The 24,810-nt window shown below is 33.1% G+C and overlaps 2 protein-coding genes and 2 pseudogenes across 3 annotated transcripts in view; 1 reads left to right on the forward strand and 3 right to left on the reverse strand.

Annotated features, from left to right (window-relative positions):
* Positions 1–7,714, forward strand: part of LOC128180153 (WD repeat-containing protein 44-like) — an 18,690-nt gene extending 10,976 nt beyond the window's left edge. Inside the window, exons 11-22 of one of the 2 annotated variants that reach the window (XM_052848042.1) lie at positions 251–312; positions 513–587; positions 1,269–1,307; positions 2,134–2,269; positions 2,375–2,454; positions 2,652–2,756; positions 4,254–4,376; positions 4,770–4,952; positions 5,652–5,753; positions 5,879–5,994; positions 6,159–6,286; positions 6,515–7,714. In XM_052848042.1, coding sequence (XP_052704002.1) covers positions 251–312; positions 513–587; positions 1,269–1,307; positions 2,134–2,269; positions 2,375–2,454; positions 2,652–2,756; positions 4,254–4,376; positions 4,770–4,952; positions 5,652–5,753; positions 5,879–5,994; positions 6,159–6,286; positions 6,515–6,696 — 1,331 coding nt within the window. In that variant the 3' untranslated portion in view covers positions 6,697–7,714. The remainder of the gene's footprint in view (positions 1–250; positions 313–512; positions 588–1,268; positions 1,308–2,133; positions 2,270–2,374; positions 2,455–2,651; positions 2,757–4,253; positions 4,377–4,769; positions 4,953–5,651; positions 5,754–5,878; positions 5,995–6,158; positions 6,287–6,514) is intronic. The other variant, XM_052848043.1, reaches the window with a different exon arrangement.
* A 136-nt stretch (positions 7,715–7,850) lies between these two features.
* On the reverse strand, positions 7,851–17,034 carry LOC128180156 (uncharacterized; annotated as a pseudogene).
* LOC128180159 (uncharacterized) lies at positions 11,152–14,198 on the reverse strand (annotated as a pseudogene).
* A 3,096-nt stretch (positions 17,035–20,130) lies between the features above and the next one.
* On the reverse strand, positions 20,131–23,909 carry LOC128179250 (uncharacterized). The gene has a single exon (XM_052846617.1). The coding sequence runs from the start codon at positions 23,599–23,601 to the stop codon at positions 21,553–21,555; it is 2,049 nt and encodes a 682-aa protein (XP_052702577.1). The 5' UTR covers positions 23,602–23,909; the 3' UTR covers positions 20,131–21,552.
* Positions 23,910–24,810: the final 901 nt, after the last annotated feature.

Raw genomic sequence — 24,810 nt, forward strand, 5'->3', positions numbered from 1 at the left:
GAATATGATTTTTGAACAAGTTAGCGTAGATTTGATTTAGCGCATTTCTAATTGTAACTATTTATCTACTTACATTTTTTACATTTGGTGATGTACTTGATTTAGCTGACGCCGTTTTCCGCCAAAAACGCTAAATAGAATACACAGCCAAATGAACAGTAATACATTTATATTTATAATAGCATGTATGTTTGTCATTTTAGTGCTTTTCTTAGTTGAAACTATTGTGGTGTAAAAATTATAATTTTAGTAATACATGGAGATGAGACTGGTATTGAAGAGGAGGTAAATGTCGATGGGAAAATCTTCAAGGTTTGTAAAATGGAGAGTTTTTGTTCAAATAACTTTGGATACAAAAAAAAAGTCACAAGGTATCTTTTAACGTTTTTGATTTTGATCAAAATTGGCTTTCTTTCCCTGCCTTGTAAAGCAGTTTTGTGATATCTCTATTGATTGTCTCTCTATTAGTTTCAATGCAAACTGCATGTAAGCTGATGTGTTGCTTTTTTTAGTTGAAGGCACATCATAAAGGCACCAAGGAGTTCAACCAGCTCAAGATGTTACAGGATATGAGTGGTGTTCATACGGTCAGTAAAGCAAACTGATTCACAATACTGTGAAATAAGAGTACACTGATTCTAAATACTGTAAAATTAGAGCGCCTGTAAACAGACTTGTTCATATTGTCAGTAAAGCACACTGATTCACAATACTGTAAATTAAAGGCACCTGTAAACACAGACTAATTTCAGTTTAAACAAAACCCACTGTTAACAATGAACAACTGCAAAAAAAAGAAATCCTGTAAAAGAAAATTGTAATGTATAAAACAAGAAATCACTGTTTAAAAAAAACTGCTGTAAATAAAGACATGCTGGAGATGAAGAAATGCTGCAATCAAAGACATGTTGTAAAGAAAACTGTAAACGGGAAAAAAATGCTGTAAAACCATGATGTTAACAAAAACATGCTGTGAAAAGGACATGCTGTAAACAAAGACCCCATGTAACTTACATTTTATTTAAACCAAGATATATTGTAAATGAAAAGAATATGACAAAAATTTGTAAACCAAAATTTCTGTAAACAGGGAGATTGCAAATTGATTCATATTGATAACCAAGTCATAACTGTAGACAGAAACCTAAAGATTGTGATTTAATGTACTCTGCACATAGTATGGGAACTTCTTGTTTATTTTGCCTGAAGAAGATTTAAAATAATATTCAGTATAATTTTGTTGACTCCTGAATTTTTTATTCTGCTAGGAGGTGGAATGCGACTCTGATCGCACCATGGCAGAAGCAGTAGGATTTTTCACTTAATAATCCTCTCTATATAAAACAATTTGTCTCTTAACTTCTTATCTTATACCTTGACTCAGTTTTCCTCTTCCGAAAGACATATTTACACAAACTAAAATTAGCTTTTAATTTCCTGATGGGCAATGGTAATTTTATGAATCATATTATACATTACACATTTGTCCTTCTTTGATATTCCAATAATTTTATTGTTAACTTCAGAATTAGGAGTATACAAATACGAGTACTTATGCATGATTTTATTTACAATAATTTCTTCACCTGACTCTAGACTTACAGAATGCATGAATGCAATATTTACGAAATCTATACTATTTCAACATACTATGATAATGATGTCACTGTAACTTGGCAATGCATGGAAACCTTCAACTTGACCTATCCATGACAAAAAAGCATCAGCAAGATTGGCTTTATTTGTAAATTCTCAACTGTACATTACAGAATAAAACATTCCGAATTAATTGCTATTTGCACTACACTTAATGCTTGCAAACAAAGAAAACATTAGTGTAGCTAAAAACGTTACATATTTAATGCAGAGATTCTCCGTTTTGTTTCCATAGACTCAATGCCAGTAATTTAAAAAAATATACTATTGCAAAAATGCTATGGTAGATTTCATTCTTTAAAATTAAGTTTTTCTGTTATAAATATTGCAATTTTTTTCTTTTTTATCAGTGTACCAGAAAATAAGATACTGACACATCTCAAAGTGATTTTATAAAATTAAAAAAAGTTACTTTTAAGTTTTAAGAAGAAAGTTATTTGTGACATGACCTTGAACATTGACCTTTTGTCTGTTTAGGGTGCTGTATGGACAATGAAGTTTTCTCCATGCGGTAAGCTACTGGCAACTGGAGGACAAGACAACATGCTGAGGATCTGGGTCCTCAAGGCGGCTTATCCTCATTTTGACGACATGAGGACAAAGTATGCTGATGGTAGGTCTATGTCATTCATTGATTGTCGCTAAGAGAGAAAGTTAACTTTGCTGTAATATATTTAATATCAAAATTGAGTTATCTATAATATGTTACTGGTTTTAGTGCGCGTCTCCCCTGCCCCTTCTCTTGAGAGCCTCAACTCCATTGTGTCCGAAAACTCAGTCGGAGATTTTCTCACTCAGGTAATGATGTGATACAGGTAAATCAACAATAACAAATTATGCTAGTAACAAATTTATCAGGTAAACATATTAAATTTTTCTCTGAATAGATTAAATATTTTATTTTGCAGGCTAGTCTGATGATGTTGTAATGATATTGCAATAATTTGTAGATATTTTCTGTCTCTAGATCGAGTATATTAATTTTATGTTTACAGGCCCAGACGATGTCTGATGAAGACAAGGACGCCCCCTTTATGTCACGCCCCCTATGTGTTTATAAGGGCCACGCCTCAGATGTTTTAGACGTGTCATGGTCAAAAGTAAATTCATGTTTTTTACTTCATATGTGTTCAATGTTGAGAAAATCTTATTTTGATGTAAAGTTTGCTTAATTTATAATTCTGAAGTGAGAAAGGATAAAAAAAAATTTGAATTGTGAACACTGAAACTTTTTTCTTCATATTCTATCTGCCATTCATATGTTCAATTATATATATATATATATATATATATATATATATATATATATATATATATATATATATATATATATATATATATATATATATATATATATATATATCACATTAGATAGCAGAGTTAATGTTCAATGAGGTGTGTTTTAGATTTGATAGGTTTTTAAGGTGTAAAGCTAATGTTGAGAGTTTTCTAGCGATCGTCCAGTTAGCAATCGTCCAGATTTTTCTTCTGCACTACCATCTAAATGTGCATAAGAAATTAGGTCCTTAAAGTATTAAAAGATTTTTTTTTCCATTTATTCAACTAAATTGTACACAAAAACCCAACTTCGCCTTCTTGATTATTGAAAACTCATTGCAAAAGTATAACTTAATAAAGAAATGGCGGATGAATACAGCAAGGTGTAAAATAAATGTAAGCAATAAACTTATCTTGGGATTTTGTTGCAACAAGTAAACATGATATTGCAGCTGGTTTGGTTAAGCATTATAGATATGGCAGATGTTGTGGATTTGTTTGTAAACAACAACACCATTGGTTATCTTGTTTCAAACATGAAATGAAATAAATAAAAGTATATTTTATCATATTGAGGGTAATACTGTTAATGAGTTGTATCGTCGTATTCAAATAAAGTTTTGATAGAGGATTGATGAGATTTTATATTTTAAGAAAAAAGCGATTTACAGTAGCTATAGCTATAAACCTGTGAAAATTGTTCAAAAACTGTTTATTGCAGAAAGAAAATTATAATTTGTTTTGCACTTTGAAATTTCTTCGATTTTTGTAACCGTAATAAGTTATTGAGTTACAAATGCATCACTTCCTCTTTTTATAAAGAAACATAATGAGTACACAATCAAATGGTGATGTTTAACATTGCAAAGAAATATTTTTTTTACACAAATTCAAATTACACAGAACATTATTCGTTTAATTTTTTATTCTGATATTTTCTGATGTACCACTTTTTGTATAGAAATTGTCAGCTTGACGCTTTTGTGGCTGTTCCGGCCTTTGAATTTTATATTGTCAGTATCTATTAATTATTTAATATCCATCAGAATTGTATGAGGGTCATTACAAATGTATTTAACTTCATTTTCAATGGATGGGTATATGTATGTAAAATGTGTATTTTAAAAATGAAGTTATTTCCCTGTAAACACAAAATCTATCATAGCAAATATTATACAATGGTAAGATATCTTTTTAGAATGTAAAAGTGTTTAAAAAACACAGAGCAAAAATCATTCCTTATACAATATCATACATTACATGTAATTAATAATTTTAAAGTTCAATTATAATTAGATATAAATTTGTAACCTTTGTAGAATTATTTCATACTGTCCTCATCGATGGATAAAACCGTGCGGCTATGGCACATATCCAGGAGAGAGTGTCTTTGCATATTTCAACACATTGATTTTGTGACTGCCATAGTATTTCATCCAAAGGTAACTATAAATATACTGCAGATTCCAAATTAAACATAAGGAAATAATAAGGATTTTGATTAAATCTTGCTTTTATTGTTTGACAGATGTAAACAAAATAGAACTTTAATCAAAATTTGGCATTTGCGATTTATATTCTCGCAATTTGATGCAAAAGGGTTGAAATGCAGAATTAAGTACTCACGTAAATTAAGGAATTTATAGTACCGGTAGATGAGATATGTCCATTTGAAGATTTTTTTCCTTCTAAAATTTCCTTTTCTCAAAGATTTTTCTGGAAAAGTGTATCCAACACATTTTAAACAAGATATGCATATTTTTACTGATAATATAAAACTCAAATTTTGCTCAGTAATATGCAGCATTTCTTATTTTTTTGGGGTCAATTTTCAGGATGATCGGTACTTTTTGAGTGGTTCGTTGGACGGTAAACTCAGACTATGGAACATCCCGGAAAAGAAAGTCACCATGTGGAACGAGGTTTCCAGTCTCATTACCACAGCTAATTTCTGTCACAACGGCAAATTTGCTGTAGCGGGAACGTACGATGGGAAATGTATCTTCTATACAACAGAGGTAAATCTCCTATGAACAATAAATCATGACATTTTATATAAAAATCAAGTAATTGTCTTACAAATACTGTTGTGAATCATTAAATTTCGTGGTGGCTCAAGTTTCATGGAATTTGTGGGTACCTCTCATCCACAAATTAACATCCCCCACGAACTAATAAATAAGGGTTAAAAAGTCATATTTTTCTTTGTAGTTATACACAAAATTACAACCCCTGTAAAATTTAAGCAATCCAAAAAAATTGGCCCCCAGTATTTTAATGATTCCAAAATAATGTTAAGCGGGAAAATTCAGTGACATCAAAACAATTGATTAACGGGAAGATTTGCAATACATTTTCACGTCAAGATAGTGTATAAATCTTGAAATTTTATTTATAAACTTGAAAGTTAGATTTCCAACAAATACTGAGAGCTGCAGCTTGTCACACATCAGCAGGGTGATATAAATGTAGCAATTTTTCTACAGTATAAATGGCAGTAGTTTTACCTCCTTGAAACTTTTCCTGTATATATTACTGGCTGCAGAAATGTAGCTTTACGGGAACGGTCAACCAAAATTTCCCATAGAGCTACATGTAAAGCTGTGCAGCTAGTTTGTTTGTGATGATTGCAGCAACTGTTACATAATTTTATAGATATAACCATATTCTTTTTTGTTCAAGAAGTCTATTACATGTATATGATTATCTATTTTAAGCAATTAAAGTATTACACACAAATTCATGTTCGATCAACAAGAGGAAAAAATGCCAAAGGCAGCAAAATCACTGGTGTGGAACCACTACCTGGGGAAGATAAGGTAGGAGAGAGAGAGAGAGAGATGGAGAGAGAGAGAGAGATGGAGAGAAAGGTGTTATTAATTCTATAGGCCAGAAAAAAATTGAGTGATGATAGAATTACTGTTGTGAACCTTTTCCATTACAGATTTTGGTGACATCTAACGACTCTAGAATACGATTGTATGACCTTAGAGATTTGACCTTGACCTGTAAATACAAAGGTTGCACTAATAACAGCAGCCAGATCAAAGCCAGTTTTAGGTAAGGAGAAAAAATCAAATCAATATTTAGATTTTATGATGATTTTTTGAATTCACCTTAAAATAATTTTTGGTTGTGTTTTTATAATTATGTGATTGAGAAGATTTTCTATTTTTTACCTTTTTTTTCGCCATGCATTTTATTATCCTTTTTTTCTTGTGAAGCCCAAAGTCAAAGTATCTGATCTGTGGCTCAGAAGACCATTTTGTATATATCTGGAAAACTCAGCACGAGTTCTATAAATTCTCCTCGGCGAGAAGGGATCGCAATGACTACTGGGAGGCCATTAAGGGTAGGGAACTATTCTCCCTACAAATACGTGTTTAAAAACCCTTATTAATAAGGAGTCTTAAAATGCAATATAACTTTCAACATCTGATATTGCTCATTTTTATCATAATCTACTGAATCAATGAATGCTTAATTTTAGTATTATTTTTGTGATCAATAAACAGTATTACTATATTATTTTAAATTAGTTGTTTGAGCTTTCTTTAAGGGATTTGCTTGTCTATTTCAGTTCACAATGCTACAGTTACGGCCGCTGTATTTGCCCCCAACCCATCGCTCTTTATTCGCTCCAAAAGACAAGAATCGGATTCCAGCAAAGAGATAGAAGAGACCCCCCGCCAAGTAATGGTGACTGCAGATTTCACAGGTGCTATCAAAGTGGTACTTAATCTTGGACCAAAGCCAACGTGAAGATTGTTCTCTACAGCACTTCATGGAGTTCATCCGTTCCCACGTTATAAATGCTACAACAGGCCATAGCATTCTCCCATGACGGTGTCTACTTATAAACAGACGATTTCTGTGTTAAAGCAGCTAATGAATATAGATAAGCCAAGATAGAGATTATATGATCCTTTATTTCAAACATTATTCCATCATAGTGTTTTACAAAGAGGATGACAATTGTACCTTTGTTTATGAAATAATTTTTTTGTTGATATTGTGTGTATGAATAGTTTACTAGTAGATACTTCAATTGTCGATGTATTTACACAGTCCCTGAAACCTGTATTATTATGTTTGCTTATAAACGTTACATTTTATTTTCATTCATTAATGGGGTGCTACTGTTATTTAATGAATGTGTAAACTAAGTCTGTATTATAACACTATATTTCCTTTTAGTCATGTCCAATATTTATGCTTTAACAATCTAATATTTGATTAAGAAAAGGTTTTTCTCAATAACACACTGGTTAATATTTTCTCTGAAACAACAACTATAAGTGAATATTTAGTTCCATATTCAAATGATAACATTAACTGATATATTCATTCCGAGGTTTTACATGTTAAAGTGTTTATCAACATCATATTTTTACTATAAGTGGTTTCCTATTGAAATTAAGGGGATATCATCATTAAATGCAAGTAGTGTAATTATCCTGAGGAAATGTACCAGTTTTTTATTTTTCTATAGATATCTAAAAAAAATTGCAATTTTCAATTGTCATTAAGTGATTATTCAGAGAATACGAACCATTTTGTATAATTCATTTTGTTTGATTTTTATATTTACAAAAAGGTCAGTTTTTGATCGTTCAATGATTGTCCAAAGAAAACAAACACGTTTACATATTTTGAACAAATTTACATACCCCTGTAAAATTAGGATTCTTCATTTCTTTACATAATTCACACAACTCAAATTTTTACTAAAATAGATATGTATGAATCAGGTAATAAAAATAAAAATGATATAAAGAAAGTAGTGATTTATATATGAAGGAATATAATGAACTGTACAACATTAAGTAGCGTTACAGTCTGATAAGTAATCGTTGATTCGGTGTTCAATATTTCATTTATGAGTTGGCTTTCGAAGCGAGCGAGTCCTTGTTATCATAGCCGTTAATGCAAAAATTTTGCACTACATTATAATTCACATGCTAAAGAAAATAGTGCGTGCATTAACAGCTTCGTTTTATAAATGTTTATATCAGTAGTTGGATTCATTACACAGTCGTCATTCAAATTTATAATTTTAAAAAATCCAAGGCTGGTGTATTCACTGGCTGGAAAACAGTTGTGTGGCGGATGAAAGGGACAGGGTATATAATTATATATTTCTAAACATTAAGGAAATATACCACAAATTTACGTTGCCAATTGTAAATATTATTTAAGGAGGATATGTTACACTGCATATCCTAAAGATGACAGCAATAAGTTTAAAACAATCAATTATATAGATCAGAAAATTGCAACTAATTTCTTTCATTGAAGATATCATTTATTGATTAAGAATGAAGGCTATTCTGTATTTTGAGGCATTCTGTATTTTGTGGTATGGTTCCTGTCTCAGTGACTGTTGATAAGACTGTAACGCACCATGTAGATCCCCGACAACGTGCCGACAGATCCCCAGTATCTGCCACGAGATGTCTCTGAAATGTAAAGGTACGTATTTCCCGACATCATAGAGCATCAGCGTCTGTAGGTCTGTCAGTGACTGTAGACACTGGGACCGGTTACCTAGTCTGTAGTACCATAACACACTTAACATGTCTGTCTCTACATAGGGTGAAATATACAAGGCAGGGTTACCATTTTCTTTGCTTAATTTCTGTTCTAATTCCAGTTCATGGATGTAATAAACATAACTATATAGGCGTACATGATTTAACCAAGCTTTGTTCATACGTTTAGACAAAGACCAACCAGCCACACATTTATTCTACCTATCTCGGTCTACTGTGTTATACATGATAAAGGGCTTTGTGAGTCTCGATTTAACCAGAGCTGTAACATGAAGCACCTCTCTATATCTACATGTTCTGTTGTAATACATAGCAAGGTACAACAAACGAGACACATCACCCACTACACCTGCCAGCTTCAACAAGTTACCAATCAGTCTGTCTGATCTGTAAGCTTTCTTACTTGTATTAACTGTTGAAGTATTGAGGTATAAGAATGCTGTATCAACCATAACATCTGCTGTGCATTTCTGTAAAGTTAATGTCTCGTATTCTGTAATTGACTGATTTGACAAAACTATTCTGAACCTCAGAATAAAATAGTTATCCTTTATGTTTCTTTTTGAAAGCTCATATCATTATTTTCTTAATTAATACAAGCGTCTGTATCAGCAGCACTCTTGGTATGTCTAAGAAGTGGCTCTATTCTAACAAGGTTGTTACATATTACAGGTTAAATCATTATTAACCGTCGAACTTTGTAGCAAACAGGTCACGCCCATTTCATAATACCTGTTCAGTTGTTCTAACAGAAATGTACACTCTCCTGTGCGCACACCTTTGACTGTGGACAGTTTGCTGGCAAACATGTTGTTCTGTGGAATAAAAAAAATTGATAACATACCTCGATGGACACAATATGAAAGAAATTTGAAACATTTTCAAAAACATTCCAGTAAATTATTTGGACATCATGTAATTTGCCCTATTTGTATCAACCAGAACATCGTTGTCTTCACGAAATACGAACAAAAGTATGGTTCCTACATGCCACGATTGACGACTTCCTTTAGAAATGTTTTCAAAGGTCCGTAACATAGAAACTGTGTGTGAACCAAGGAATACATTAGTTTTTGTTTTCCTTGAGCAAAGGACAATCTCCATTCCAATTCATTTTCATCACCTGCAATTTTAAGTCCAACGGGTACAAAATGACAACCATTTCTTAAAATATAATCAAACACGTGTTTTGGAGGCCAGTTATGCCGAATACATCTTTGTTTCCAACAGCAGGTTAATCGTGACCAATATGAACAATAGAAACAAAGAGCGAAGTCAGTTTCTCTTTGATACTGCTTGCTTAGAACCATGATTTATTTTTATTTATTTATTCACAAACTATTCATGTACAATCTTAACACAAAAAGTTGAATGAAATTGGAAACTCAAGTAACTAATATTTTTGAGATGATCCGCCAACTATCCTTGACCTCATTTTCTTTATGTTTTCTCATGCTGCACAACCCCACCGCAGCTCGGTTTTCGCTGTCTGATAAATGAACCCAACACTTGTGCATGATGAAATATGTCATTTATTAAAAATGACGAAAGTAAAGAAAAATATAAACAACATAGTAGGGGATCAGACCCAAAGCTGTTCACACAAAATGTTAAATAACTTATCAATATGCTGATCCCCTTAAAATACAGAAAAACAATATTTTGTTCAAAATTATATACAATATATACAAAACCAGCAAAAAGATGGCACCTCAAAAATAAAATATGCCAATGAAATATGCCAATGCAAATGAACAATATTTTGTACATGTATGCAACTTTCGAATATTGGAGTGGTGAAACGGGGATGGTGGTGGGTGTATCAAAACATTACTCGTGCTAACACTATCAGAGATGAAGACAGAATGACCCTAATCTCACCGGTCAGATACTGACCGCATCAAACCACGTTACCGTATCGCTTAATTTGATTGGCTATTAAATTAAATTTGGGGAGAATTTCACCATTGGATTTTTATCAATTACATGATAGGTCACTTGGAGGTTTTTAGACTAAGAATTTGGGCTAAAAATAGACATGGACAGTGACCACTGCAGGGAAATTACATAATATGGCCTACGACCACTACAATGCCTGGGAAAGAAATGCAACTTATCTAATCAAACATATACATGAAAAATACAATAAATAAGCAAATAAAATTATAGCATTCAACACATAAATACAATTATTAACATAATTGTTGTTTTATGTTTTCTCATGCTGCACAACCCCACCGCAGCTCGGTTTTTGCTGTCTGATAAATGAACCCAACACTTGTGCATGATGAAATATGTCATTTATTAAAAATGACGAAAGTAAAGAAAAATATAAACAACATAGTAGGGGATCAGACCCAAAGCTGTTCACACAAAATGTTAAATAACTTATCAATATGCTGATCCCCTTAAAATACAGAAAAACAATATTTTGTTCAAAATTATATACAATATATACAAAACCAGCAAAAAGATGGCACCTCAAAAATAAAATATGCCACCAAATGTGAATTGCATAATGACAATTGGCAATTCCATTAGGCAGGAATTGTGGCAGCCGCAGAGGCAGGAATTGTGGCAGCAATTGTGGCAGCGGCCAGTATAGCTTCCCCAACTACTGGTGCATTATCCTCAACAGAATTCACCATCGGAGGTTGCCCAACACTTTCACTGATGTTTTGTTTCTCACTATCAGCTTTTTGTTGGTTTACAATTTCTTTTGCCAGAAGTTCATAATCAATATTTGGTAGCACCTTGACAGTGTCATTCTCCGACTGTTTTCGGGTTCTTTTTGGCCCTTTTTTCCCCTTATTTACTTCAGTTTGTGGTGTTGTTGGTGGTAATCCTCCAGTTGCCACATCATCTCTCCTGGCTCTCTTTTTGGGTGGCATAATGGCTAAATATATAATAAGAATAATAGGTATGGATCCTATCCTTTCACATATATGATTAGCCTAACCCATAAAAAAAAATTTTTCATAATCAACTTTTGCATTAACAGATGATTTCAACCATGTACTTGGTATTTTGACCTGATCAGTTAAGCGCATACCAACAAGATTTTGATCTACATGTACCTGTTACAATAAAATTCATAATAATAGGAACATGTCCCACTGACCATATGGGTAACACAGACCCAATGTTCCTACATCATTATTAGTAATTCATAATTGTAAGGAACATGTCCCACTGACCATATGGGTAACACAGACCCAATGTTCCTACATCATTATTAGTAATTCATAATTGTAAGGAACATGTCCCACTGACCATATGGGTAACACAGACCCAATGTTCCTACATCATTATTAGTAATTCATAATTGTAAGGAACATGTCCCACTGACCATATGGGTAACACAGACCCAATGTTCCTACATCATTATTAGTAATTCATAATTGTAAGGAACATGTCCCACTGACCATATGGGTAACACAGACCCAATGTTCCTACATCATTATTAGTACATGAAGATTCAAACATTATGTAACTAAATAGTCCCAACATGACTTTAATTACATAACATTATTAACATTAAATTCATAATTGTAAGGAACATGTCCCACTGACCATATGGGTATCACAGACCCAATGTTCCTTCATCATTAACAGTACATGTAGATCCAAACATTCATGTAACTAAAAATTCTCAACCTGATGTTTAATTACGAGGTAACATTATACATATATTACATGGCTTCGAGGGCGACATACCAGAATATTTGACCCGAGGTGACAGGAAAGCCCTGGAGTGTTATGTCGCCCGATGCCGAAGGCAGAGGGCGACATAACACTCCAGGGCTTTCCTGTCACCGAGGGACAAATATTCTGGTATTGTCGCCCGAGAAGACATGTGATATATGTTATATAACATTTTTAAACAAATCAAACTCGGGTTATCAACATATTATTTAATTCACAAGGCAGAGGAAATTTTTTTAAAACACTAATGCTTGAGTTTTTCTCTTTTGTCGTATTTGCCGAATTTTTTTCATCAATTAAACTATCGAGTACATCTGAATTTAGATGAACAAACCGCAGACGTTGGCCTGACATGTTTAAAATTCGCGGATCTGTTTACGTTTGCTTAGCAACTGACTCGTTGAATTTCGAACCCGACGTAATTAATATGCAGAATTCTTGCACGCGATGGTGATATTACAGTTTCGGGAGGGCAATATAACTATTTCCTGTGAAATATAACTGTTTCCGGGAGGGCAATATAACTGTTTCCGGTGTGATTCAGCAATTTTCAGGGCATAGTAATAAAATTATCTCATTTGTGACATAACGAGAAAACTTATTCAAAAATGTTATATTAAATTCATAATTGTAAGGAACATGTCCCACTGACCATATGGGTTACACAGACCCAATATTCCTTCATCATTCTTTAGTATGCAAACTCAACAAACATAAAATTTATCAGTTCCAGCCAAAACGCTTAATTAAAATGAAAGGTAGAATTTGAACTGATGCTCATCAACACGAAAAATCACGCATTTAAATTTCAGGGACTTAATACATAAAGTGCCCCTACACTGTCTTAATTCAAACAAATAAAATGTAAATATATATCAATATGGATATATACATACTTATATTATTGAATATCATTATTCTAGAGTGATAGCACATAAGATCTAAAATCATACTGGCCTCAAAACTTTCGAGTGCAGGATCACCGCATTCCTAATGCTGCGGCGAAACTTCCTCATGGGCTGGTCCTCGGCAGGGGTACACAGCAGATGGACACCATCCGGGCCTAAATAATGAAAATCCTTCCAAAAACCCCGATGTCCCCAGAAATAAATTCCACCAAGTGGCTCAGCAAAACGTTTCAAATGTTCATTAGTCTGAACCACAAAGACGTTAAAATTTTGGCATGATGCAAACTGCATTCGGCGAATTAACTGGCCTATTATCACTACCTTTACTCCAACCCCATCTCTTAAATACTGTCCCACAGATATAATATCCCTAGCTAATTTCTCACTGTTTGTATTTTCACAGATATCATTTCACCAATCTGTAAAAACACCACATCGGGAATTGAGTCAAAATGCAGAATCTCCGATCTGAAGGCACGCTTGTTTAATCTCAAACCGCCTTTTCCTCTAAATGATACTTTAAACACTTCAGGGTCCAAATTTAGATTGTCTGTTTCTGTCTGCATACCATAATCTCTTAATCTTCTGATGTGAGAATGTCCAATCACGCACACATTTAAAATCCTCATTGTTTACATATTGTACCCCAACCGGAACCAGCACAAATAATCATGCGATATCGCATACAACAAAAAACTAGAAACTGCGTTTCAAAAACTTACTGTATCAAAACATTACTCGTGCTAACACTATCAGAGATGAAGACAGAATGACCCTAATCTCACCGGTCAGATACTGACCGCATCAAACCACGTTACCGTATCGCTTAATTTGATTGGCTATTAAATTAAATTTGGGGAGAATTTCACCATTGGATTTTTATCAATTACATGATAGGTCACTTGGAGGTTTTTAGACTAAGAATTTGGGCTAAAAATAGACATGGACAGTGACCACTGCAGGGAAATTACATAATATGGCCTACGACCACTACAATGCCTGGGAAAGAAATGCAACTTATCTAATCAAACATATACATGAAAAATACAATAAATAAGCAAATAAAATTATAGCATTCAACACATAAATACAATTATTAACATAATTGTTGTTTTTCGTATGCTTAATGAATAGGACGAGTAGATGTCAACATATCTAAAACATTTAATGTATTCAAACAATGATTTTGTAGAAGGTACAATATACTGACATATGTTAATACATGTATATGTATGTATATTCATGAATAAAAAAAACTTCTTGCTAACAATATCAATAGATTAAGTGCTCTATGTATACAGGATTGGCATGGTTACACCGAAAGATTACTGTTTGTTCATTAAAACATACATCAATATCGCACAAGTTCTTTAGTTTTTCGTGTATTGTAATCCAAATATTTCGTGCATGCAGACAACCATAAAAAAGTTGACTTATTGACTCCTTAGTTTCATGGTAAAATGAACACATTCCAGTATCTAATATTATAAATATAAACGAGAGTTAGTGCACATAATTCTATGTAAAATTTGTAATTGGAAACTTATCAATTTTGTGTTCATTGTTACATTATGAGGAATAGTAAAATATTGTTCCCATGCGTTTTCTACAATTTCCTTAGACATCCTCTCTTCCCATTTATGTTTTACGTTTACAGGGGTTTCGGCGAGCCGACAGATGATAAAAATATAGGATAAAAAATGTTGATACCTTTTGCGCCTTTTTTCATTTTTCAAAATTGCCATCAAATATTTCCTCTCTTGGGACATTCTTTATCAATTCTTTCCAATATTTTTGGATGGCTGATATTAACCCATAGTAGGCAACAAAAATTGTATTAACATTAAATTTGTCTTGAAAGTTTTTGAATGAAAGAAAATTCCCGTCGTCATTGACAAGATCATTAATAAAAGATATCCCCTTTCTGATCCAATAAGATTTAAAAGCGAGTTGTTTATTAATTAATATTTCATTATTGTTCCATAGTGGCTGGCGTAGAATTCTGATGGAGCTGTGGTAGAATGCTGCATAATTTAACTCCAAGCGTGCATTACGCTTTGCCAAAAATTGTAAAAATCTTGCATGGCAATCGACAAGCCTTCTTTACGAAGTTGCCATATTTGAGTACCCCTAAAACTTTCCATGAGGATTTACATTGTGAATCCAAGCATTTTTTAACCCACGTCAGTTTAAGACTTTTTGCAAAAGAAAGAATAAGAGGAACTTTGAATCCCCACCCCCTTTATGCTTGTCATTAATCATAATATTTAGGCGGATTTTATCAATTTTACCAACGCAGATAAAATTAAATAAAAAAATTATTTTTTGGATTTCTTCAAATTGTTTTGTTTTTGGATCCGGTAGGACAGATAAACACTGTACTAGTATGGGTAATGCCACTGTTTTGACTACAGTGACCTTACCAAAAATTGTAAGATTTCTAAAAGCCCAGTCATGCAGCAGTTTTTTTTCATAGTGTCACACTTACATTTTCACTGATTACATGTTTTTACATATTTTCATTCAGTTTCATATAAAGCATATATTTTTATAATTCAAATGAACAGAAAGAGTTTTATATCTGTAACTTTTCTAAAATTTAGAAAACTATGTGAAATTTTATAAGTTTATGTTTTTTATTCTGTCTATTTGTAAAATCAATGGTTTGAAAAGTGTGAAATGCCTTAACTATTTTTTAATGGCCAAGACCAATGTACTAAACTAATTCTTTTTATTGTAACATTTGGCATTGTTTATTTAGGATAAGTCATTTTGTGTCTTCTTATACTCATTTTTCTTTGATGTCACTAATTTCTTTGTTATCCAATATGTGTGAAGCAATTTACTGTCCAAACACCAGGTGTCATACATGAGACTCTTATTTACTCAAGTCAGCTATTGCCCCTTTAGCAGAAAGTAGTTTTTTTACTAAGTGTGAATTATCATTACGTGGTAATTGTTTTTTTTTTACTTACATTTTTCTAAACATACGCAATTGTCACAAATTTCATTGGTCAGTTTTTCAAGAACTAAATTTTTACGACAGGCGAGAGGTTGGCTATGCGCGTCACTTACTCGATTGCGCTCTTCTTATAGATACCTATTTTCATCGCCCACTCTCTGCCTCTTTTTCAAGCTTCTCGGATCCAACCTCTTTAGAATTGTCCAGTGATATTGTCTCTGAAAGGATAGGGCAAAGAATTTATGTTTTTCTACCCAAACCGTGCGAGACAAGAAAAGCGGTTTAAGACACAGGAAGCGGTTGAGACAATAGACCTAATTTTTTTGTAAGATTATCTTCAGTAAAATCAACTTTTTGTAATCATACATGATACTTTCCTTCGTGATTCCAGTATAGCTGTTGGTTAGATAGTTTTCCTCACCAGAGCCCGTTTTTACCCTAATAAACAATGCTTATGTTTTATCAAAGTTGAATCTATACAGTCAAGAGCGGCATTTAAACTATCACGATCATCAGCCAACGTTAGTGCTGAATCAAATGCGGATTGACTACTTAAATATTCGGTGTTATTTTTATTTATGTACCTAATTTACATTTTACATTATTGAAAGATTTTATTTCCATCATTTTACTTAACACTGTCTTTCTCCATCTTTCACTTAATAAGTACACGCCGTCATTGAATGGAACAACTGACGATTCAATGTGTCTATCTCGTGGTGGCGTCAGAAGCTGTAGTCTGACAAACCCTGGTGGTGTATCAGTATCCTCCATGAGAATAATGGAATGTTTTGACAGATCATATCACCTTATGTTTGGTATACCACAACATTTTGTCTATATCAGAAGATTGAAATCTAAAACCCTCCCTATGACTACCACTCTTTATTACTCTAAAACCTTGATATATCTGTAAATGTTTCTTCATCAACTCCGCCATGTCCATCACCTCCCTACTTACGGTCATTTCTGTCGGTGTTTAAAATTTAATCAAAAGAACTACCAATTTTCATAATCAGTAAAGACTGAAACAGTAGTTTTTTAACATAGTATTCAGGTTTTAAAAACGTATTAATCTCAGACTCCAATGTAATTTGATCTTTCTTTTAATAGTTTATAATATGAAGATCATTTTTTGGTCGTACTTCTGAATTGTGTATAATTTATTCTCTATTGATCAAACCTAAAAAAACGAGCTGTTATGCACACTGATGACTTCTTATATACTGACATTAGACATCAGATGGACAATGAATTATTTTTTTACAGCAACACCAACTGTTTCAACTGATAGTACACAAAAAAGGATTTATATGTGATATAATAAATATCTAACTCATCGTGCTCCCAGTTGAGCTTTTTAAATAAAAAATATTTAGATAAATATCAACTTATTCAAATAAATGTTTTGGATCTGCAAGATTGGATTAATATGCATATTCAAACAATATATTTCAAACTTTACTGAATACTGACAATCTGAACAAGAGGTTGCCTGTCTGGCTGACAGGATGATAATCTGCTATAAATGATTATCAATCACAGAATCTTCAGATTCATTCTAATTTAATTACTTTTTTTCAATTTCTAATACCACTTTCTTATGTACACAAAATTTCTCAAAAACTCCATTAACCAATAATACAACATATATGATCTTGTACATTCTATAAACTTACTACTTTGTTTTCAGGAGAGGGTTCATACACTAAGCTATTCAATAAAATATGATTTTAATAAATTCACTTTAATCTGATAGTGCTTTAATTCAAAATCATCATTTGCATCACTATCTTGTACGTGTAAATAAATCCTCTTCCCTTCCTCTGTTTACTATGAAGCCGATAGCTGACTATGTCATCTTTGACGAATAACGCACAGGGGTTTCTTATCTCATTAAAGATCGGCAAAACTCGGAGATCTGTTGCAGCTGGGATTTTCAGCACACTTAATTGAGCTGTGTGTTCTTATCTGATGCTAGTCAAATGGAAAAATTGTTTAAAACTGATTTATATTTATCAAAGAAAATGTTTTTAGAAGAAAATGATTTTGTGTCACCTGTCCTTTAATAACACAGACCCACGTACAGGGCCTCAGACACTCGGCATACCTTGGCCGATTCATATCTCATTGATGTAGGTTACGGAATCGGCCGAGGTTTGCCGAATGGGGCCTCAGATACATGGCAATTGTCAGGTGGCAGGGGATAGTTTCGAAGGAAAGACCCGGTCAAAATTTTGAAATAAAGGGAGAACCTGGGGTTTGGCTGGTTATTTGAGGGGTATAAATTGGTAGAATATTTATTGCATTCATTTTCTGGATAGAGGAGCTCATGTCAATTTCATTGATATATGACACTTTAATACTGGTAGCACTTTTCATCAGATATGGAATGAAAATGCGAAACTGTGGCCAAAATTTTCACTTTGTGCTTTGTGCTTGAAAAGTAGGGTGGGTTCAGAACACGAAATGTCACTCGAAAAGAAGGTGATTGTCCCCCCATCAATTGGTGATTATTTGCATGGGTATACATTAAGCTACCAATCCTATGGTAGTTTATGGCAGTTGCTCGGGACTGGAGCGTGGTTCTGGACCCGTGAAAATGTGAAAAAAGGGCAATTTTTCAGAAAATTTTGAGACCGTCCCTTGCTATTCTTTAAAGTGCTATATGTAAGTTGTACTTGTTTTATTCTGAAATGTTTAAAAATTTTCAAGAGACGGGACCATGTGTCCCCTGCATGCAAACCAATTTTAGCAAATTTAAAAACCCACTGAAAAATTAAATCTCATATATGAGCACTATCTGCCTCACATTTCCTCGACCAAAAAAATTATCCCCTGCCACCTCAGACATTATGTTAATTAAACAGTTGTCCAAGTACGTTTCCATTTATGATATCTAACCTATAGTTTGGCAATACTCATTTTATATTACAAACACACTCGGATAAGTTTCGTATTTACATTTGCCCGAAAAATTAAAGCGAAATTTCAAAGTCCGCGAGATGTGCTTCTCGCGATTTTACACGGATATTAATTTCCTCTCGTTTAATTTTGAATTAATAGAATTACAAACAACATCAGTTTTCGAACATAGATTGAAACACAGGCACCATGTTCATACAAACTACGAGCATATTCATACATATTCGAACATATACGAACATGTTCATACGAACTCTGATGAATGAACCCCCCTCTTCTCCAGTATTTGTACAGCACCAATGGCGTATGTTGGATTTTAATAGAGAGAATAATTGGCGCTGTTCTGCCTGGTTCGGAGCTCTGTTCTCCCCGAGTCTGACCAATTATGTTGATCACTTCCGCAAATTGAAATAGAAAGCTAATTGAGCCTGCACATGCAGCACGTGTTTGGGACAGCCTCTCTTCAAGTTGGTGTCAACGATGAAAATAGGGACGCTTAAATCATAACAAAAATATTGATTTTTGAAAACGATCCGTATCTCAGTCCAAGGGCTTTCTTAGCTTTCTAAAAAAAATTATCATGTCTTTTGTTAGTCCACTTTGCTTTTGCAATAGGTCTTGAGAATTTTCAAACAACTGTATGAAATCAAAAACCCCACCCAATTAAGAATTCAATTAACTTTCGGGAGATTTCGTTCATCAAAGAGAATATTTAAATGAAACTTGGATTACGTAACGTACATACAACCGGTGGATGAATTTCATTTAATGCCTTACAGCTCCGGTCCAAGCTGTTTAACTATAGTGCCTCTCACCTGCATGTGACTGAAAATTTTCATTCTAAAAATAAAGGTATGGGAAAACATAAAGTTCTACTTTTGATTTAGATACTGTTATGACTCTTATATAAAATTTAGCTTCGTATCATCTTAAGCAAATCAAGATGTATTCCAACAAAATTCCAACTATTTGCAATTTCCGTTCATTTTCTTTGCATATGTTTCCAAGGGAGGGGAGATAAGTGTTTTAAAAACATCTCTTGTTTATGAATGTTTATATCAGTAGCTGAATTCATTACCCAGTTGTCATTCAATTTTGTAATTTTTAAAAATCCAAGGTTGGTGTTTTCACATGCTGGAAAAGTTGTGTGGCGGATGAGAGGGACAGGTTTAAGCCTTTCGTCCTCTTTTTCCACTGAACGTTCAACTCAAACTTAGGAATAACCAAGTCCAATTGTTGGTTACCAAGCAGTTTATTAACAAGCGTGATCGTATAGTTTTGTCAAAGTTAAAACATCAATAAAATGCAGTACAAATCAAAGATCTAAAATGAAATTCTAAAATTTCACATTCAAATGAAATTCCTAAATAAAAGCTGAAGCCCAAAAATATCAGATCTAAAATAAAATTCTGAATCCAAAAATTAAAAACCTATCAAAATCCAAAATCAAATAAAATTCTATAAATCTAAAACCAAAATTATAAACCCCAAATGAAAAAATCTAAAATTCAAAATTATAAAAATAAAATTCTTATAAACCTAAAAATTAAAGATCTTAAATCAAAACCAAATATAAAATTCTTTTTACAAGGGATTATAATACATTTTACTTATGATTGACAGTTCTGACCAGTTTGGCCCACCTACGATGAACGTGTAGTATTCAAACTTCAGAGTTATATTTTATTTCTAAATAAAGCAACAAAACTGTCAAAACTGTGTATCAAAGAGTATGGGTGCAGGTTTTGAGTCTCTGAGTCCCCTACCTGTGTATGAAGCATCGCTTACACATAATACATTCATTCATACATGGCTATAAGGCTATAAAGGTTAAATAGATAGAAAAAACAATACATGGGTAACTTGCAGTATCAGGGCTTTCATTGTAGACACATGATCGCTAAATATGACAATTTGTTGATAACTTGTTTATAAAATTGTTTATATATTTTCAATCTGGATTTTACCCTAGTATGACGTACAATATTAGAATGTCATTATAAAAGTATACATGAATTCATGGTTAAAAAGGTTATATAGAATACGCAATACGTGACTCAATAAAGAGTACCAGAGGTATCGATGCAGACACAGAATCGCCGAATATGACAACTTATTTATAAACTCCCAATTTGGATGTTTTTGTGCCCGCATTCTGTACCTGGTTGTACAACATCATTTAGGAATACTACGCAGTGCCAAAAGAGTCAAAGAGTCCATTCTGTTAGTTATCATTACTAATGTAATATACCAACAATTCAAGGTCATAGCATGGCTATCTGTTTACACAGGTTATACCATTATATATTTTTAAACATTTCGCATATAAACCACTTTATTACGTTGCCAATTGTACGTATAATTTAGGAGGATATTGTACATTGCATATCCGAAATATAGCAGCAATAAGTTCAAAACAATTAATTATAAAAAAAAAAATCAGAAAGTTGCAGCTAATTTTTTAATTAATCGATTAAAAATGAAGGCTATTCTGTATTTTGAGAATATGTAAATTAATAGTACATGCATTATTATGCAGTTCATGATTTACCATCATGAAGGCAACTTAATAACTCGTATCGCTCTTTCCTTGATTTAATTGATTCAAAACCAGTGCACTTCTGAATCTAATGGCATTCTGTATTTTGTGGTATGGTTCCTGTCTCAGTGACTGTTGATAAGATTGAAACGCCCCGTTTAGATCCCCCACAACGTGTTGACAGATCCCCAGTATCTGCCACGAGATGTCTCTGGTATGTAAAGGTACGTAACTCGCGTTATCATCATTGAGCATCAGTGTCTGTAGGTCTGACAGTGACTGTAGACACTGGGACCCGTTACCTAGTCTGTAGTTACATAACACACTTAACATGTCTGTCACTACATAGGGTGAAATCAACAAGGATGGTTGACTGTTTCCTTTGCTTACTTTCTGTTCTAAATCCAGCTCATTTATATAATGAACATCTTTTTTAAGACGTACAAGATCTGCCCAAGCTTTTTGCATACGTTTAGACAGAGACCAACCAGCCACAGATTCGTTGTACCTTTCTCGGTCTACTGTGCTAAACATGATATAAGGCTGTGTGAGACTCTTTTTAACCAGAGTTGTAACATGAAGCGCCTCTCTATATCTACATGTTCTGTAGTAATACAGAGCAAGATACAACAAACAAGAAACATCGCCCACTCTACCTGCCAGCTTCAACAAGTTACCGATCAGTCTGTCTGATCTGTAAACTTTCTTATTTGTACTAACTGTTGAACTATTGAGATATAAGAATGCTGTACTAACCAAACTATCAGTTGTATATTTCTGTACTGTTATTGTCTCATATTCTGAAAGTGACTGATTTGACAAAATTATGGTGAACCTCAGAATAAAGTAGTTCTCCCGTACGTCCTTTCCTAAAATACTTAGCCAATTAATTTCCTTTTTTAAACAAATATCTGTATCAGCTGCACACTTTTCTATAATGTGAGCTCTCTTATATATAATGGGATCTATCCCTGAAAGATTGTTATATATCAGTGTCGTGAGCGTTGAACTTTGTAACAAACATGTCAAGCCCATTTCGTAATACATTTTGAGTTCTTGAAAGAGACACTCGCGTGCGGATTCACCTTGAGCTGTGGACAATTTGGCGGCAAACATGTTGTTCTCTGGGATGAAAAAATTCGGCAAAATTCTGCGACCGACGTTATCTATTAGAAAGGCCAAACATGCCGTAAAACAATTTATTAAGTTTCTTGGACACCAATCAGTGTATTCTATTTTTTTCATCATCCAGAACATCGTTGTCTTCAAGAAATATGAACACAGGAATGGTTCTTCTTTGTCACGATTGACGACTTCCTTTAGAAATATTTTTAAAAGTCCATAACACAGAAACTGTGTATGATTCATTGAATACACAAGTTTTTGCTCTGCTTGAGAAAAGGACAATCTCCACTCCAGTTCATTTTCATCGCCTGCTATTTTACTTCCGACGGGCACAAAATGACAACCATTTCTTAAAATATCATTAAACACGGTGTTTGATGATATTTTTTTCAAATCACTGGGAAACCGTGACCAGTATGAACAATGGAAACAAGCGGCATAGTCATTTTCTATATCACCAATAAAACCGTTGGCACAAGGACCATGATTTTTTGCATTTTTGAAAGAATTGTTTTTTACCATCAACGTCAACATGATTTGTCTCCACTTTACATTTGATATATACTTAGTGAATGGGACAAAATATGTTTCAAAGTCTTTCTCTCGTGGTGACGTCAGAAGCTGTAGTCTGACAAACCCCGGTGTATCAGTGTCCTCCATGAGAATGAGGGAATGTTTTGACAGATCATAAACACTGAACTGTGATAAGTCAGTTATCACTTTATGATTGGTGTACCATAACATCCTATCTACGTCAGAAGATTGAAATCTAAAACCTTCCCTATGACTACCAGTCTTCATCATTCTACACCATTCATGTATCAGTGCGGGTTTCATTATCATCTCCTCCATGTCCATCACCTCCCTCCTGGCGGTCACTTCTGTCGGTGTCCCTATATAATCACACAGACCCACGTACAGGGCCTCAGACATATCGCAATTGTCAGACATTCCGTGATTTACACTTTGTCCATTTATATATTCTTTTGATTATGTCCAACCGCCTTTATGGAGATAAAGTTTCCACTACGAGGTTTGTTCGGAAATTATTGAGACATTTACTCTAACTTCCTTGTGTAATTAGATAAATCATTGAAATTTCACCAGGATATAAACCAGGATGTCCTTTATTATCGTAAAAATGTTGAAGTTGATGACATCATTTGTTTATTCCTGGTAAGCTAACAAACTTGCCTACATCCAATGACCCGGCGCAACCACAAAATCATCGCAATGTTACTTTAAAGTTTTTCCTTGGCCCCATTTTTTAGAACACCTTACAAACGAAAGGAAAACATAAAAAAATTCTTTATTTTTCTTCTTTTCTTTTTAATTTAAAATTGCAACAGTCAAATATATTTTCCATTTTTGATTTTTTGTGAAAAAATCAAGTTATTTCTTCCCAAAAGTAAACTTACTGTGAAATTGCTCTTACAATCAATTTGTATATATCTTTTAACTGTTAAAATCAGTTTGTGTGAAAAAATAAGTACTTGATACATGTATCATCGCAATGTTACTTTAAAGGTTTTTCCTTGGCCCCATTTTTTAGAACACCTTACAAACGAAAGGAAAACATAAAAAAAATTCCTTATTTTTCTTCTTTTCTTTTTAATTTAAAATTGCAACAGTCAAATATATTTTCCATTTTTGATTTTTTGTGAAAAAATCAAGTTATTTCTTCCCAAAAGTAAACTTACTGTGAAATTGCTTTTACAATCAATTTGTATATATCTTTTAACTGTTAAAACCAGTTTGTGAGAAAAATAAGTACTTGATACATGTATTTAGTCCCTTTGTTTTTAAGTCTAGTTTTTTTTTTTTTTTTTTTTTTTACATATATATATTGTATTCAATAAATTACATTACAAACGAGGCAACATCTTTGCAGAGACCCTCAGGTATATCGTCACCTGGGGTGCCAGGGGCCCCCTGGATCCGATAAGTTATAATTGATATCAATAATATATATATATATATATATTCAGTTTGAGTTATGTCAATATGTATATATATATATATATTCAGTTTGAGTTATGTCATTCATACAAGCATATAAAGAAAAATATTAATTATACAGAAATAGTAGTTTTTCTAAATCATATCGCAAGATGACACATTTAAGTATTTATAATAGTAACAGTAGAACAGAAAGAAAAA

The sequence above is a fragment of the Crassostrea angulata genome, chromosome 4 (genome assembly GCF_025612915.1).
Source record: "Crassostrea angulata isolate pt1a10 chromosome 4, ASM2561291v2, whole genome shotgun sequence".
NCBI lineage: Eukaryota > Metazoa > Mollusca > Bivalvia > Ostreida > Ostreidae > Magallana > Magallana angulata.

Coding starts and splice junctions, on each gene's coding strand:
- LOC128179250 (XM_052846617.1), bottom strand. CDS start 23,601: ATGTCTGACAATTGCGATATGTCTGAGGCCCTGTACGTGGGTCTGTGT.